The 15,576-nt window shown below is 26.5% G+C and overlaps 1 protein-coding gene across 1 annotated transcript; it reads left to right on the top strand.

The window, feature by feature from the left end:
* Positions 1-11,592: 11,592 nt before the first annotated feature.
* On the top strand, positions 11,593-12,692 carry LOC127279595 (uncharacterized). Its single transcript, XM_051302034.1, has 2 exons — positions 11,593-11,841; positions 12,012-12,692. Exons 1-2 carry the CDS (start codon positions 11,593-11,595, stop codon positions 12,690-12,692), a joined length of 930 nt encoding a protein of 309 aa, XP_051157991.1.
* Positions 12,693-15,576: the final 2,884 nt, after the last annotated feature.

Here is a 15,576-nt window from a genome sequence, read left to right as displayed (position 1 = left end):
ACTGGGAATATAATTACTAAAAATATAATTTTTATGTTCCTGAGTTCAATTTAAGAAAAGACGGTTCTAATCATTCTCTATTATCGAATTCCTATTGTGAGACGATCTTACTGTCGGAAAATGATTTAAGCGATTATTTTCAAACATTGACTTAAAATGGTTTCTCATTTTTATATTATCAGTTTCATAATTTACACGGTTTTGCATTACGTTAAATAATATAGATGTTGCAAATGCTATTGCATATACTCCACACTCAACACTACCAAAAAGTTGTTGATCAACAGCTTCAAAAACTACTGTAGGTTTAAAAGGCAACAATCTAATTGAATATTTTATTTGATGCACATTTAAACACCCCTCATTAAGGCTATCAAAAATATAAAGCCTTACTCTATCGTAATAGACACAAATTCAGTGACCATAATTGTTATTACCTCTAAAAAGTATTTGAATATGTTTATCACCTTCTCTAATTGGAAAAATAAAATCAAGCATTTGTACACACAAAGCACTTTGCATATTGAAAAAAGAATTGGAATCTTTTCTTAATAAATCTTCAAATTTGTACTTATGCATGTAATTTAACAATTTATTTCTATTTTCAATAATTTTTAAATCTTTATCACTTAAAATAACATACTCTTTTATGTTGGGCATAGTATACTTCGTTTAATTTTATTTTTGATTCATGAAAATCTAAATATCTTTAACCCTTTTGCTCACTCTCTCTAATATAACAAATTTTGCCTTTTATTAAATATAACCAATTTTGTCTTTAATTCAATACAACCAATTTTACCTTTTATTAAATATAACCAATTTTTCCTTTAATTCAATACAACTAATTTTACCTTTTACTAATTATAACCAATTTTTACTTTAATCCAATATAACCAATTTTGCCTTTTATCCAATAAAACTACCATATATCCAAATGAATGAGAGAACTATGTGTAACTATGAATCAGTAACTACTGATCAGCCAATAAGTGCAAAAAGGACACTCTTATATGAGTAATCAGTAGTTCATTATAAATAACATATATACGTATTCATAACTGTATTAAAACCCCGGAAAAAATACCATAAAAAAACCAGCCATTGGACAATAGAACCTTTGTTAATGAGGATTAACTCTAGAGGACCCAGCTAATAATGTCTTTTTTCACATTTATTATATAGAAAAATAAAGATGTACCAACCCTTGGCCAATAGAACCTTTGTTAATGAAGATTAACTCTGAGTACATAATGAAATGTACTGTAGCATTGCTCTATCTAGAGGATTCAAAATAACATAAGAATATCTTCGCCTAAAAATCTTACTCTTCTTTCTTTCTGTTTTCAAAATAAAAAAAATATGTATATACCAGTATTAGACTCTCAGAACAATTACCACAAACAATACCAATCCTTGGACAATAGAGCCTTTGTTAATGAAGATTAATTCTGAGGGGCCAGGTAATAATTTTTAAATTATTTTATTAAAATTTTCTGGGGCTCTAATACAGCTAGGGGAGAGTGATAAACAGTGGGACAGTTTAAACAGTAGGACACTTTAATTTTCTGAAAAACTACTTAAAGAAACTCGACCAAAATTTAAATGTAAAGCATGTTTATGACAACACACTATCTCCAAAAATTTTAGGCACATTGATTCATTATTTACAAAGAAAATTGAAAAAAACTGTTTTTGACGTTACGGAGTACATTTTTTCTTGAAATACAATACTGATTTTTATATAAATAGGACAGTTTTTAAAAAAAGTGTAATTGTTACTTCGTTTACTCATGTTTTTAAGTATAATATCCAACACTAATAAGTTGTGTCAGCTATACGCATGCGCATTTATACTTACACAGCAACTAAAAATGAGATTTTTTTATGCTAAAACACATTAAAAAATTCAAAATTTATAATTATTACAATTATTGTTCAGCAATATTTGAAAAATAACACTTGATAAGAGAACAACTATTTAAATTTTCCTCCAAATTATTTGTAGGTTATGACCAAATTATGACGTACTGTAAAGCAGTACTGTAAACGTAAAAAAAATAATAGCATTTTTTCATATGAAACTTGACATTGTATTATAAAAATGTAAAATATTATTAAACTATGAGTGTTTTGCAACATTTGTTAACGTTATTTAATGCAAAACATATATATTTACAAAGTATGAAGCAGAATTTAAATAGAATATATGCATTATGTAAAAAAGAGTTCAAACTTTATAGTAATACCAAAAAGTGTCCAAAAATATATAAAATTGACATATTAATATGTCTTTGAATAAAAAGTATCCCACTGTTTGTCACTCTCCCCTATATACATATATACAGATAGTATATGAATATTTTTTTTTATTTTTAAAACAAAAAGGAAGAAGATTAAGATTTTAAACGATGATGTTCTTATGACATTTTCAATCGTCTAGATAGAGAAACGCAATGTTAAACAAAGAAGAACTTATGTTATATTCCTTGGTGTAAGAAAGAAAGGTATGCGTTACCTATTCAGTTTTATACTTTCTTTATAGCTTTTTCACGTGATAAAGGGAGAAAGAAATAATTACCTGGGTCCTCAGAGTTATTAATTAATCCTCTTTAACAGATTGCAGGTCAAGCGAACCCTCATTTGCAAAATAAAGATATATCTTTCTCTCTCCATAACTTGTTCTTTTCTCTGTCACCGGAAACCCATTAGGGGTCCGGACGGAATGAATGAATGAATGAATACCAAGTATTTATAGTTAATTGAAAGTGATATCGTTTTTATGTTGTCAATACTTCGATAAGTCACTTTTATATTGCAAAATAAATTGCACTACGATATGTTTACAATTACTTTAATAAATAGTAAAAATATATTATTATAACTTACCTTTGTTAATGACAATTTTAAAAAATTCTTAATAAATACATTGAAAAAATTAATTGCAATTAAATATGTATAAAGTAGAATTAATTAATTAACATTAATAATTAAATTATGATAATAACATTTGTTAATAACAATTAAAGGTCGGTAAAACAGATTCCTACCTTATCGATTGACCTAAAATTTGAAACAGATTTCTACTTTACCGACTGTTGGTAAATCTACCTTACCAACAATTGGTAAATCTGCATTACCGACAGTTGGTAAATCTGCATTACCGACTGTAGGTAACTTACCGAGATATGAACCTGTCGCAGAACTCTCATAGCCCTACTACAGGAAGTTATAAAATTAGTGACCTTGATCAAATTTTTCATTTCATTTTGAAAAATAAAGGAATTACTTTCAGAATTAAACCTAAGGATAATACTTTAAAATGTAAAATTTATTGTGATAAAGAAATTAATTTTCAACCTAAAGATTCTATACGCAGTTTGCTTGGATTTTCTGCACGAAAATTAAAAGCTATAGAATACCATGAATCTTATCAACTGGTATCCATTATTAAAATAAATTCCTTAAGTGCAAAGTATAACATAACTACTGTGGCTTATATCAATGTGGAAAATATCAGAATATAAAATAGTAGAAGTTATAAATCATTTCATTTACCTGCCAGTCGCTGTCAAGACAATAGATCTTATTCAGCTAAGAATTGTTGATCAAGACGGACATTTGGATAATTTTCGAAGAGAAACCATTACAATTAGACATCATATCAAATCTTTAAAATAATGGGCATTGTTTTTGATAATAAAAAGAAAATGATTGGTTTTGGTTCTAAAAATAATACACCATGCCAAAAGCAAATCAGTCAGCGACGAATCCTGAAGAGGCTAACATCTCCAAACCTGCAATTTCTCACAAGTCTCGATCTCAAAGTCGTAAAGAAAAAAGGATATAAAGATTTAAGATCTTTTGCAATTGTATTTGTTTATTTGTGTACCGACGTTAGTGATGCACGTCAAACCGATAAATGCTCGACACCATTCGATTATTCTCGGTTCGTGAACACTACAAGTTCTCGAGATTTTTGATTCTATATTATTTTTGATCGTCTCTGTTTGTTTGAAAGAACAGATTTAATTAAAAAGAATATAATACTTATGTTTCTGATTTTCAAATATTATGTCTGCAGGCGAAAAACGAAAATATAATTCTTATAATAAAGAAGCGGAAACTATTCAGTTAAGATTTAATAATAAAAAGCATTTTTTTAAATTACATTAAGTTAAAGATTAATAATAATTGTGTTAATTAATTAATTTATTGTTTACCTGAAAAAGAGGATATTGTCAAAATGAAGAACAATAATACCATATGTTTAATGCAACATCTTCGTGACAGTCACAAAGAAATTTTTGACAAAACCTATCCAGAAAAGAAATTGGTTTCAAAAACAACTCATGAAGTAAAAATACAACTTACTCTTTGTAGTTTTAGTCATTAAAATGATAAAAAAGCAAATCAAACTTTGATAATTATTTATTTAATTAATATAATAATTTTTTTAAATTGTTTTACATAAACGAATGATGGCTTATTTATTTTTAATTTACAAAATTTTAATAAAGCCATTTTCTTTCTTCTCTAATTCTGATACACAAGATCTATGTCATTACTTAAATCCGAATGCTAACGTACACGGAAAGTAAAAGTCTGAAAAATATTTTAATACTGAGCATTAAAATGTTGGATGAAAGTGACATTCTAAAGAAAAATCTTATATTGTATCTTAAATTAACAGAGAAATAACTTATAATAAATAAAGTCTAAAGAAAATAAAGATTAATATGTGTTAAAGATGAATTTTGAAAATTAGAAATTTATTCAATATCACGCGCCGCTCCGTGCCTGCGGTAGTGGTGGGGTACTGCCTATAAGAGTCGGACTGCTCTAGTGGGTTCACATAATTTGTTCTAGATGAGCCACGAGAGCAGTCCCAAAATGGAATGGAGCCACTGCTGGCAATGTCTTGAGAGGTAGTTGGGAAATGTAAGTAAATAATAATTACTTATTAAATATATTTTATATTATATATTATATTATAATAATATACACTACCGTCCGAAATTGTGCGAACGCTTACACCGCGAGTCATTGAAAAACATACTCGCGTGAAAATAAAGATAACTCTGAGAGAAATTAACGTAGAGACTTTTCCCTTATAGCGTTGGAAAGCTTATTAAATTTCGAAAAAAATGATACCTATTTGAATGAGATTGCTTAAATAGGTTTAAATATATCATGTTACAAAGTTGAAAAAATAATTGTAATTTTTTGCTTATTTCCTACCTTGACTTTAACCTCTTGCATGGTCCAGGAAAATCGACGAAAAAAATTGTCCTTTAACATAATTATTCCTTGAAATCTAAGCTTTCCATTGATTCCAAGAACAATAAAAAATGTTGACGGGTTTGCCAGTAATTGAAAAAAAAGGACGAGCGTGCACGAAAAAAAATTCGACCGTCAATCGCTCGATTTTCCCGTCTCGCTGCCTCTTTCGTTCGTGCGCCAGGGCCGAAACAGAGGATTTTGATTAGGCGCTTTCCGGGCACCATTAATTTCATTATTTTTGCCTTTTTGTGAACATAAATTATTTGTATAACGCGAAAGATATCATAATTGTCTTATAAGTTAATTATACAGTTATTAAAATTAAATAAATGTAATAAAAATTATATATTTTATTATTAAAAAATTCAATTTGACCAACGAGGTTTTTGATTCTTAATAATAAATTGTTTAAGGATTATAAATATATTTTAATTTTTACAAAACTTTAATTGTATAATTATTTTATTTATGATTGATTAAAAAATTAATATCTCTATGTATGTGAAATATTTTAATAATGAAATATATAATTTTTATTACATTTATTTAATTTTAATAACTGTATAATTAACTTATAAGACAATTATGATATCTTTCGCGTTATACAAATAATTTATGTTCACAAAAAGGCAAAAATAATGAAATTAATGGTGCCCGGAAAGCGCCTAATCAAAATCCTCTGTTTCGGCCCTGGCGCACGAACGAAAGAGGCAGCGAGACGGGAAAATCGAGCGATTGACGGTCGAATTTTTTTTCGTGCACGCTCGTCCTTTTTTTCAATTACTGGCAAACCCGTCAACATTTTTTATTGTTCTTGGAATCAATGGAAAGCAGTAGATATGTAAGGGGGCTTCTGGATAAAGCGTTGACTTTAGCTATATCCAGAAGCCCCCTTACATATCTTTGATTGCGCAATATTATTTAAGTTAGGAATGTTGAATGTTTTTTTTATTTTAGCATTTTGTCATTTAACACTTTCTATGGAATTTTTCTTGCGATCAAAGTGCATCCGATTTAAAGAGGATAGATAAAACAGTGTTGAATATGCATAATATGAGTGCATTTATTATAAGAAATATGCAATGTAAAAGATAAAATGTTAGGTCAATTTGCAGTAAATGTATCATTTTTAATTGATTATAAGACAAATGTTTTGTCTTGTAATAATACATTATATATATATACATATAATGTAATGTAGATGCCGGTAGCGTATGTCATATGGAACTTGTTTTCAATATATCGCGTACCACATGTTTATTTTTTTCTTATCAGACTATGAGAAGCCTGTCGCATGGTTTGAAATTTGAAATGCCGCGTGGCGTTATGTGCGGTGTAAAATTTGAAGACGGTAATGGAATTTATTGATGCAAAGAAAGGTATGTGATATATATATTTTTAACAATAAATTTTTCCAGGCAACTATTTTTTTATCAGCAACGTGAAGGGCAGTATAAAAAGAAATTGTTTATTGTTCTTTGCAGTCATTTTTCATCGAAGCTCTGTATGAGATTGTATAAATTACCATTTAAAAAGTGGTTGTTAATAGTTACAAGTGTCTCTTGTTTTATTTAAAAAAGATGAATTCTAATTGCCAAAAAATGATTAAAATTATGGAAAGTGCTCTGGAGACTGTAAATACAATTCAAAATAATAACAAATTTTTAAATGAAATTGAAAAGTGGATAAAACTGGGTTCACAAAATATTCTTGTTTTAAATAAACTTTTAAGAGTAAAGAAGGACCTAACAGTAGGTGATAAAAATAAGATAATAGCCACTCTAGGAATTTTGAAAACATTAAATCAAAAATTAAAGCAAACAAAAAAAGAAGGTAAAGGTATTGAAATAAATAAAAATAAGAAATCTACCAGAATTAAATGGGAAGACTTAGAATCAGCGTTTGAAAAAAGAGTGAGAACGGGAGTTATTATTAATTTAAAACATAAAGATTTATTTGAATTTTTAGAGGATTCACGATCTTTAATTAAATATCGTTTAAAAAATGCATTGAAGAAAAACAATGGCTTGAAAGTAAATTTTATATTTACAGCTAATTTTACAACCGCGAGCGATGGTGAAATTATTGAAGAAAAAAAATTTTTTAACACAAAAAATGAAATTATTCTTCATTCTTCAGACATTGAATTGTTCTTTGATAATACAATTGAATATATTTCACAAAAAGTTGAAGATTTTAATGCAAAAGAATCAGGGTGGTCTTTGAAAGAAATTATAAATTTAATAGTAAATATTAACAGATATGCACCTTTACAAGGTGGATTCAGTACTTTTACAGAATTACCAAAATTTATAAGAAATAAGAAAGCTGTTGTTAATATTAAAAATAGAGATAATTTTTGCTTTCTTTGGTCAATAATATCAGCTTTATATCCTGTTGACAATAATTCAAACCTTACCAGTTCTTATCCTGATTTTAAAGGTTTATTAAAATACGAAGGCATTAATTTTCCTATTGCTTTGTCAGATATACCAAAATTTGAAAAAATGAATAGTTTAAGAATAAACATTTATGGATTGGATAGTATTAAAAGCAACAAACAAGAAATAGTTCCTTTATATATAAGTAAACAGTTTTCTGAAAAACCGACTATTCACTTATTGATGATTAATAATTTAGATGCTGTTTTTGATAATAGTGATGAAAATGGGACAAATTTTTATCATTTTGCATGGATTCGTAACTTGTCACGGTTGGTTAAATCACAAATGACAAAAAGTAAATGTCAAATTTGGATTTGTGATAGATGCTTATGTCATTTTAAATATGAATATTCACTAGAAAAGCATAAATTTGATTGTACCAAATTAAACACATGTAGAGTAATTTTACCAAATGAAAACGACAACATTTTAAAATTTAAAAATTTTAGATTTAAAGAAAAAGTTCCATTTGTTGTGTATGCTGACACTGAAAGCATTTTAGAACCTATTAATGATAATAAAATAGTTTCAGGTGCATATAATAAACATGTTTCACACAGTGTTGCATTCTATTTAAAATGTGAGTTTGATGACACAATTTCAATATTTGAAAGTTACAGAGGAAAGGATTGCATTACCTGGTTTATAAATAAATTGAAAGATATCGCAAATTCTGTTGACTTTTATCTAAAAAAAATAGTTCCAATGGAACCTTTAACTTTTCAACAAGAATTAGAATTTCATACTTCGGAAAATTGTTACATTTGCGAAAAATCATTTGAAATTAATGATATTAGATGTCGAGATCACAATCATTTCACAGGAAAATACAGGGGTGCTGCCCATCAGGGATGTAATATAAATTACAAAAGTTCGCATGTAATTCCAGTAATTTTTCACAATTTATCAGGGTATGATGCTCATTTTTTTATAAAAGAATTATGTACGAGTTTCGAAGGTTGTGTTAAGCTTTTACCTATAAATAAAGAAAAATATATATCTTTTACCAAATATGTAGATGGAAAAAATGTGTGCTTTAGATTTTTAGATTCTTTCAGATTTATGCCCAGTAGTTTGGATAAATTGGCAAATTTTCTTAAAAATGATGAAAAGAAAATCACAGAAAAATATTGTAACAATATTAATGAATTTAATTTATTAACAAGAAAAGGTGTTTTCCCATACGAATATATTAATAATTGGGAAAAATTACAGGAAAATCAATTACCACAAAAAGAATCATTTTATTCTAAATTAAATGATTCATATATTTCAGAAGATGATTATCTACATGCTTGTAAAGTTTGGACCACCTTTAATTTAAAAAGTTTGGGTGATTATTCAGACTTGTATTTAAAAACAGATGTCTTACTTTTAGCTGACATATTTGAAAATTTTCGAAAAACTTGTTTATCTGCTTATAATTTAGACCCTTTACATTATTATACTGCACCTGGGCTTGCATTTGATGCAATGCTCAAATTAACAAAAATAGAATTAGAATTATTAACTGATATAGATATGGTGCTTTTTTTGGAAAAGGGTATCAGGGGTGGAGTTTCTCAATGTTCAAACAGATATGCAAAAGCAAATAACAGATTTATGGAAACAGATTTTAACAAAAATCTTGAAGAATCATATATTATGTACTTTGATGTAAATAATTTATACGGTGCAGGAATGAGTGAATTTCTACCGCTTTCAGATTTTCAATGGGAAACAAATTTAATAAACTTTGATGTATCTGAAATTGCGGATGATGCTGCTTATGGTTATATTTTAGAAGTAGACCTAGATTACCCGGAAAATTTGCATGATTTACACAAAGATTTGCCTTTATGTCCAGAACATTTTGTGCCTCCAAATACTGACATCAAATTACCAAAATTGATAACTAATTTATATCCTAAAGAAAAATATGTTATCCATTACAAAAATCTTAAATATTATATACGATTAGGAATGAAATTAAAAAAAATTCATAGAATATTAAAATTTAAGCAATCACAATGGTTGAGACAGTATATTGATTTGAATACAGAATTGAGAAAGAAATCTACTAATGTATTTGAAAAAAATTTTTATAAGTTAATGAATAACTCAGTTTTTGGAAAAACAATGGAAAATGTAAGAAAACATAAAGATGTTAAAATAGTTACAAAATGGGAGGGTAGATATGGAGCTAAAGCACTTATTGGTAAACCAAATTTTCATAGCTGCAATATATTTGATAAAAACTTGGTTATTATAGAGCTCAATAAACTACACGTTAATTTTAATAAACCAATCTATGTTGGATTTAGCATTTTAGATGTTTCTAAATTATATACTTATGATTTTCACTACAATTATATAAAGAGAACATTTGGCGAAAAGTCCAAATTACTTTACACTGATACGGACAGCTTAATTTATCATATTAATGTTCCAAATATTTATGATTTTATTAAACGAGATTTAAAATTTTTTGATACATCTGATTACCCACAAGATAATATTTATGGAATTCCATTAGCAAACAAAAAAGTATTGGGATTAATGAAAGACGAATGCAATGGAAAAATTATAACAGAATTTATAGGATTACGCTCAAAACTATATACATATAAAGTATTTGGTGAAAAAAATGAAAAGAAAAAAGCAAAAGGGGTCAAACGTTCAACACTAAAAAAAATTACAATTCAAGACTATAAAAAATCACTTTTCAATTTCAAAAATTTGATAAAAACACAACATTTAATAAAAAGTAAAAAGCATGATGTATATACTCTGAAACAAAAAAAAAAAGTTTTAAGCTGGCATGATGATAAAAGACTGTTATTACCTAAAAATACAGATACACTACCTTGGGGTTTCAAAAAACATTAAAAAATTTTAATTTAAAGAAAGAAATTCATGATATACAGCTATCTTTGTTTCTCAATATAAAAAAGAAACACCCCATCAAAGCGAGAATCATATCACACTCTACCTTCTTGTTTCAATTTACCAGCTTATCTTTGTCTCAAGTTTTATAAACAATTTGGCTTGGGTATAAAAAGAAGGCTGATGCAAGGGAGCTTCATTATACAAGTGACAACCACATAAATTAAATCACATAAAGTGCATTCAAGTTGAGTGAACTAAACATATTGTGCTTTTGTGATTTTTTCTAGTGCCTTTTTCGCAAATTGTAAGCAAAATTTCAAATTAATTTGAATTTATTATTTAATTTTAACAGTAAAATTTATTTTATTTAACAGAATTTTTCATACATTAATTTAATAATTAATTTTATTTTACAAATTAAAACCTCCTTTAAAATTTTTATTTTAAATTTATTTATTAAATTAATAAATAAATGTTACAAAAATAATAAATAAATGTCAATAAGTAATAATACTCAAATTAACAAGTTTTAATAAATTATTTAATAAATAAAAGTACTAAATAAATATGATTAAAGCAATAAATAAATTTTAATAAATTATTTAATAACTAAATAAAATTTTAATAAACTATTTAATTCTTTCATAAATTTTAATAAATTTCTTCATAATTAAATAAATTTTATGTATTATTTTTTTTATTTGATTTTTTAAATATAAGTTTCTTAATTTTTTATTTAATTGACTTCAATTGATTTAACAATTTCATTTTATTAACTTTATATTTATTGGTTTTCATTAAATTTTTAAATATTTTAACTGAAGTTTTTAATTTATTTGTTGGATTTTATTAATTTTTTAATTAACTTTTAATTTGTTTATTTGAATTATTCATTTAAAGAACATTTATATTCAAAATTTTTATTATGAATTTTTAAAATTAAAGCTTATTTAAGGCTTAAAATTTTTGTTATAATTAATTTACAGAAATAAAAAAAATGGCGTACACAAGGGTATCAATTAGAATTACTGCTCCTTCAGCTTGGCTTCATTCATGTGTAAATCATCAAACTTTTAAGAAATTGTGCATAATTCCAATAGCAATGCGAGCGAAAGAAATAATAACCGGATCTTTAATTCCTGATGGAAAGACGACATTATTATTTAAAGGAATTAAAGCCGAAATTATAAAAACACCGCAGGGATATTTTATCAAGAGACGTGGATTTACAGTCGAAGATATATTAGTAAGTAAAGTTATTTAAAAAAGTAAAATAAATAAATAATAAAATAAAATAATTAAATAATTAAATAATAAAAAGTTACAACTATAACATTTTTTAAATAAATTAATTGAAAATATATAAATAATTATTTTTGATTCTATTTTAATATTAAATAATATTTTTTTTTACAGAGTGGTGACTTTTACTCGTCTTTTGAAATGTCAGTAGACATTCCTTCAGAATGGATGACGGAAGACATTGATATTTCAAAATTAAGGGACACTCTAATGATAACAATAGCTGTCCATAACTATGGTTGTTTTTGTAATAAAACGGATGATGATAACGTTTACTTGCGTTATAATAATTTAATAGTTGAAGTTAAAAAAACAGGACCTTCATCGTTTCATTTAGAAAAAAAACCTTATTTAGAAGTTCCTGCTCATTTTTCACCTCAAAATTTGGACGATGGATTAAATGATTTTGATTGTAATAATTTAGAAATTCAAATTGAAGAATGTCACTTAGCGGAATATGAAGAACAAGATGTCACGCAAGCTGAAAAAGAAAATAATAATTTAATTTGGGAACTAGAAAGCAGCTTAAATAATTATGCAGAGTCCGAATGCGAGGAACCTATGGACGTTAAAACAACAGAAGAAGGCGAGGAGGACGAAGGCATTGATATTGTGGAGGATGGCGAGAGAGAACCAGCTGCTTCTAATACAGGAGAGCAACCGATGGAAGTAGAAGAGGCGGGAGAAGGGAAGGGGGCTCAAGGCATTGGCGATGGTGATACAGTAGAAGGCGTAGGTGAGCAACGTATGCCTGAAGAGGGGAGAGGAGAAGAAGAAAAGGAGAATAAAGAATAAATGAAATAATATTTAGAAGTCAATGGACTTTACACTCTATTATATGTATAAAATTATATATTACTTATTATTTCTTCTTTTTCTTATACACATTATACACATTCTTATACAAAATTCTTACACTTATTTTTTATATTTGTAAAGAACATATAAAATAAAATAAAATACAAAAATATTTTATTCCTGTGTGTTTAATTATAAATAAAAATAATTTTTTATAGAGTACAGTTTTAATAATAAGCAATTTATTTAAAATATTTCTTTTTTTCCTATTGAGAAACTATTTCATTAATTATTACAAAACGAATTAAAAAATTAATTTAATTATTTTTTAAATAAAATTTATGCTTACTTTACTATATTTTTAAAAAAAATTTTAAAAATAATAATTCATATTAATAATTTATTAAATTATATGTTATAAAAATAACTTTATAAAAAAAAATTTGGATATCCGTGTAAAATAAAATTAAAAACTTGCAAGTTTTATTTATCTTTTTATTTTTCTTCATTTTAGGTACAATTATAATTAAAATTACTGTTTTTATTAATAAAATAATAATAACATTTTTTCTTACTAATTAAATATAAAATCATAATAAAAAATGATTAGAAGATATTATAAAGCAAACTAATTGTATGTGATATACATATATGTCTTATAAGTATACACGACCTACGACAAATTTTACACAAGGCCGAGTGCGACTTAATACGTAAACATCAGATTAAATTCATTCACATAACGTAGTATTGAATTAGTTACATATGAAGAGTACTTTTTGATCTTTCTTTTCATTTTAACAAGTATTTTTAATATAAGTAATTAATTTTTTTAATTTAATTAAAAATTACAATTATTTAAAAAATTAATTAATTTGAAATTATAAAAGAATTTCTTCTATTTTTTATTCATAATAAAATTACAGTAATAATTAAAATTACAATTATTTAAAATTTTAATTAATTATTTAATTTAACAAAATTATATAATCTTTTTTACAATACCACTTAATGGTTTATACTCAACGATGCGATCATGCAAAATTAAACAATATGCTGAAGTGTTGCCTTGAAAGTTTTCTCTTAACTCAATTTCTAAACGAATATCAACTGGACCACTTTTTAACGATTCATTTTGTTTAGAACAATCAATTACAACTAAGGGGGCAAATTGCAAAAATTCCTTTTTTGTTAAAAGTGGCTGAGATTCTTTGCCATAGTATACAGCTTGGAAATTCGTATACATTTCATAAAGCATAGAATATTGATTTCTATTAATATTAAGATTCATATTACCATATGGATAACTTTGTGAATTTAAAAATAATTTTACATCTGATATTTGACAATGGTCAAAGTAACTTGAATTTAATAGAGTATTATTTTTCCTGTTTTTCTGAAATCCTAATACAATGAATCTAGGTTTTTCTAACTGTGTTGAAGTTTTTACACTCCAGATATGCTTCTGTGTCAACGGTAGTAAAGGATACTCATATAATTCCCAAGTTCTAAAACTAATTGGAATAGATGGATCCTTTTCAATATACTTTAATAATTTATATTTTCGAGCATCAGACAATTTGATATAAGGCAACAACCATTCAATTTTTTCAATAACTATATTGAATTCTTCAACAGGTGCAACTTGAAAAACTGCATTTGAGTCAATTCTCGATCTTATAATAATTAGCTCATGTTTAGCGTTAACAATAATTTTTTGATAATCTTCCGCAAAACCGAAAAGCATATTTAATGGTACGCAAATATCAAAGTAACCTTGCGGATTAGTCAATGTGCTATTATCATTATTAAATTCCAACCAACCAACATTTTCAAGAAATTTGCTTTGACTAACATCAAATGAAACGTAATTTTTCATTAAACTTGTAAGACCTACATTTTTATTTTTATCAATCTCTACACCATTAAGTTCATATTTTATTTCTTCAAATAAATGACAGATCCCATTGGAAATTATAGAAGTGTTTGCTACAGCTGTTCCATCATTTTTTAAAAGTCTTCCACTTATATGAAGCGAACTTTTGCTTGGATGTAGACAATGGTCTTGATTTTGGACAGTGATTCGAATTTCGTCACTATTATTATATGTTGATGATGTATATGGTTGCTGCGCATGCACTTCGTAATGCGCAATAGACTCATCGAAAATGATTGGTTTTTCAATACTTAATATTTCCTCTTCCATAGCAAATAATAATAGTGCGATATATAAATACACATACACACGTACAGAATAACTTTAATTTACTCGTTCTCTTCTTTTTACAACCTTTAGTCCCAGATTTTTCAGGAGCTGCAGATTTTGAGGTGTTAATCTCTTCAGAATTTTCCGTTGACTGAATTGTTTTTGACATTGCGTTTTCGTTTTATAACCGTAACCAATCTTATTTTTGTTATTAAAAACAATACCCATCACCCAAGGGACTTGATGTGTAATCTAATTGTTATGGTTTCTCCTCGAAAATTAACCAAATGACCGTTTTGATCAACAATTCGCAATTGAATATGACCTATTGTCTTGACAGAGACTGGCAGATAAATGACGTGATTTGGTACTTCTACTATTTTATATCCTGGTGGAACAACAGGAAAAAATTGGTGAATTGTATGTACTTTTTCACCATTAATGTATGCCCCTGTAGTTATGCTGCACTCCACTCGCAAGGAATTAATTTTAATTATTGATACTGGTTGATCAGATTCATGGTATTCTTGAGCATTTAATTTTCGTGAAGAAAATCCCAACAAGCTGCCAATAGAGTCGTTAGGTATGAAATTAATTTCTTTGTCACAGTAAATTATACTTTTTAAGGTATTATTGTTAGGTTTAATTTTAAAATTAATGCCTTTATCTTTTAGC

Source organism: Leptopilina boulardi, unplaced genomic scaffold (genome assembly GCF_019393585.1).
Source record: "Leptopilina boulardi isolate dan_hultmark-lab unplaced genomic scaffold, ZJU_Lbou_2.1 LbouV2_219, whole genome shotgun sequence".
In the NCBI taxonomy this organism is placed as follows: Eukaryota; Metazoa; Arthropoda; class Insecta; order Hymenoptera; family Figitidae; genus Leptopilina; species Leptopilina boulardi.
The sequence above is the reverse complement of the archived record's forward strand: the minus strand, read 5'-3'. Positions and strand labels throughout refer to the sequence as shown.